The sequence below is a fragment of the Ananas comosus genome, unplaced genomic scaffold (assembly GCF_001540865.1).
Source record: "Ananas comosus cultivar F153 unplaced genomic scaffold, ASM154086v1, whole genome shotgun sequence".
Taxonomy (NCBI): Eukaryota; Viridiplantae; Streptophyta; class Magnoliopsida; order Poales; family Bromeliaceae; genus Ananas; species Ananas comosus.
The window spans coordinates 9,371-12,020 of NW_017893484.1; the positions used below are offsets into that span (position 1 = coordinate 9,371).

The following is a 2,650-nucleotide window of genomic DNA, read 5'->3' on the forward strand; positions in this document are numbered from 1 at the left end:
AAATAGGTAGCAATGGAGCCTATTTGCTACTAATATATAGCATTCCAGCTCAACTCAAATTTTATGCTCTTTTCATTGTTGAGTTTATATATATATATATATATAGAGAGAGAGAGAGAGAGAGAGAGAGAGAGAGAGAGAGAGAGAGAGAGAGCTAGAATACTTCTAAAAGCACCAATCTGTTGGTGCTTTTAAGTTTTTAGCCCTTGGATGGAGATGTTGTAGGGCTAGGATGATAGTAGCCCACCTGGGTTGAGTAGTGGTAGGTGGAATAATTTTGATCCAAAGGCTACTAGTAGTCAAAGAGTGGATCTAAGGGCTAGAAACCTAAAGCAAGCTTTTAGATGTATTCTAGCTCAACTCTCTCTCTCTCTCTCTCTCTCTCTCTCTCTCTCTATATATATATATATAAACTCAACAATGAAAAGAGCATAAAATTTGAGTTGAGCTGGAATGCTATATATTAGTAGCAAATAGGCTCCATTGCTACCTATTTATTTTTGACGATAGAGCCGCCAATACGACGATTGGCACATTTGAATATGATCTATATACCATTTAAAGTATTTAGAAATTAAAATTAAAATCTTTTCAACATCATTGACTTAGTGATCAAAGTGTTTCAAAATTTGTAATTTTAATAGTCGATATAAGATATTTTCTTGTTTAACAGTATAAAGATATCTAAATCAATCGAATTTTGATTAAAAAGTTCTTTAAACTATTTAGAACAAGATCTATATTTTTGATCTGGATTATAAGACTTTTATCATCACTTTTCAAAGAATATTCACTTTCAACCTTTCATTTTTGTGTCCATTTGATGGACAGGAGAATAGTATTGAAAAAATATGAAATTTTTTAGATATTTCAAGTAATATAGATCATGTTCAATAGGGCCGATCGTCGATTTGGAGGCTCCATCATCGAAACCAAATAGGTCACAATAGAGCTCATTTACTATTGATAACATTACAGCTCAACTCATAAAATTTTTAGGATTTCCAGATATATAGTATTACTAATAAAAAACAAATCTCTCTCCCTCCCCTTCCCCTACAAATACCTCCCTCCCCCTCCCCTTCTTTTCTCATCCCCTACTCACACTCCTTATCACCATTTACTTAATTATTACTACCATACACACCACACTATGAGGCCCTATCTCTTCATCTTCCTTACCTTCCTCTCCACCCTCCTCCTCCTCTCTGCAGCTTCCGTGGTGGCCGCGGTTACGTGCAATCCAATGGCGCTGAGCCCATGCGCGGACGCGATCCTGAAGGGGGCGCCGCCGACGGCCGGCTGCTGCGGGAAGCTGCGGCAGCAGAGGCCCTGCTTCTGCCAGTACCAGAAGAACCCCTCCCTGCAGGGATACATCAACTCCCCCAACAGCAAGAAGGTCGCATCTGCTTGTGGAGTCCCCATACCTTCTTGCTAGTTTGGCTACATTGCACTTACACTTTACCTTCCCTCCTGAATATATCGCGTTTCCACAACCTCCAGAGTTTTTTTAAAAAAACAATATGTATTTTATTTTCTTCCTGAATGATACGATAATTGCATTTAAAAAAAAAATTAATGGTCGCAGAACTCATCGACCATTAATTATATATAAACACAATTATTGTATCATTTAGAGGATAAAATGCATATTTTTTTCTTACTTTAGTCTTTATGTACGTAAAATACGCGATACATTCCGGAAGATATTAATCTACAACGTAGCCTACTGCATGTATAAGGGTGTGGCCTCTCTATATATAATATGATAGTATATATAGGAATTAATGGAGAGAGAAATATATATGATGGCATATATGAGGATCAAGAGCAGTGAGATGAACGCTCGCTATATATGTGTGTTCCTTTCCTATATTATGTTAATTAGTATTAGTACTAGTGCTCCATGCATGTTTACTTTTGGATTATATAATATAACCAAGAAATATCAGTGGTTGTGGTTGGTTGGTTTTGCTTCAATGGATCAGCCATTTTAGAAAATGTTTGGCTAGTTAAATCATTCTTTTTTAGAAAAATACTTTGGGTACTTCATTTTTGGGTACCCCAATTGATAAATTAGCATACATATATGAAGGGGTTTGGCTTAGGATTTAGGGTATAGTGATTGCAATTCGCAGCGTTTGGTTGCGGAATAAAGTGAAAATAGATCACTTTCAAATTCATGTAATTCATTCATACACAAGATGAATCAATGGGTTTATTTAAGGGAAAACTTCAAAAATCCTCTCTGTGGTTTCGTAGTTTCTCACTTTGCCCCCCTGTGGTTTAAAATGTATCAATTTGCCCTCCTGTGATTTTTTTTTTTCTCTTTTTCTTATCAATTTCATTATTTTTTTTCTTAAATCAGTGATAAAGTTAAAATTAAAGGGTACTAAAGTGAATATTTGATAAATCTAGATAGGTATCAAAAATTTTTTGTATATAATTTAATGAAATATTAACGAAAAAGCTACCGAAAAGATAAAAACCAAACCACAGGGGGGCAAATTGAAACATTTTAAACCACAGGAGGGCAAAGTGAGAAACTACGAAACCACAGGGGGGTTTTTGAAGTTTTCCCTTTATTTAAGGCCACTTTTAACGGGTTATCCTAAGATAAACCGTTAAGAGGATGGAATTATTGTTACAC

General features: G+C 35.5%; 1 protein-coding gene across 1 annotated transcript; it reads left to right on the forward strand.

The window, feature by feature from the left end:
* The first annotated feature begins 1,068 nt into the window (after positions 1 to 1,068).
* LOC109706146 (non-specific lipid-transfer protein 2-like) lies at positions 1,069 to 2,001 on the forward strand. Its single transcript, XM_020226948.1, has one exon. It carries the CDS (start codon positions 1,154 to 1,156, stop codon positions 1,436 to 1,438), a length of 285 nt encoding a protein of 94 aa, XP_020082537.1. The 5' UTR covers positions 1,069 to 1,153; the 3' UTR covers positions 1,439 to 2,001.
* The last annotated feature ends 649 nt before the right edge of the window (positions 2,002 to 2,650 follow it).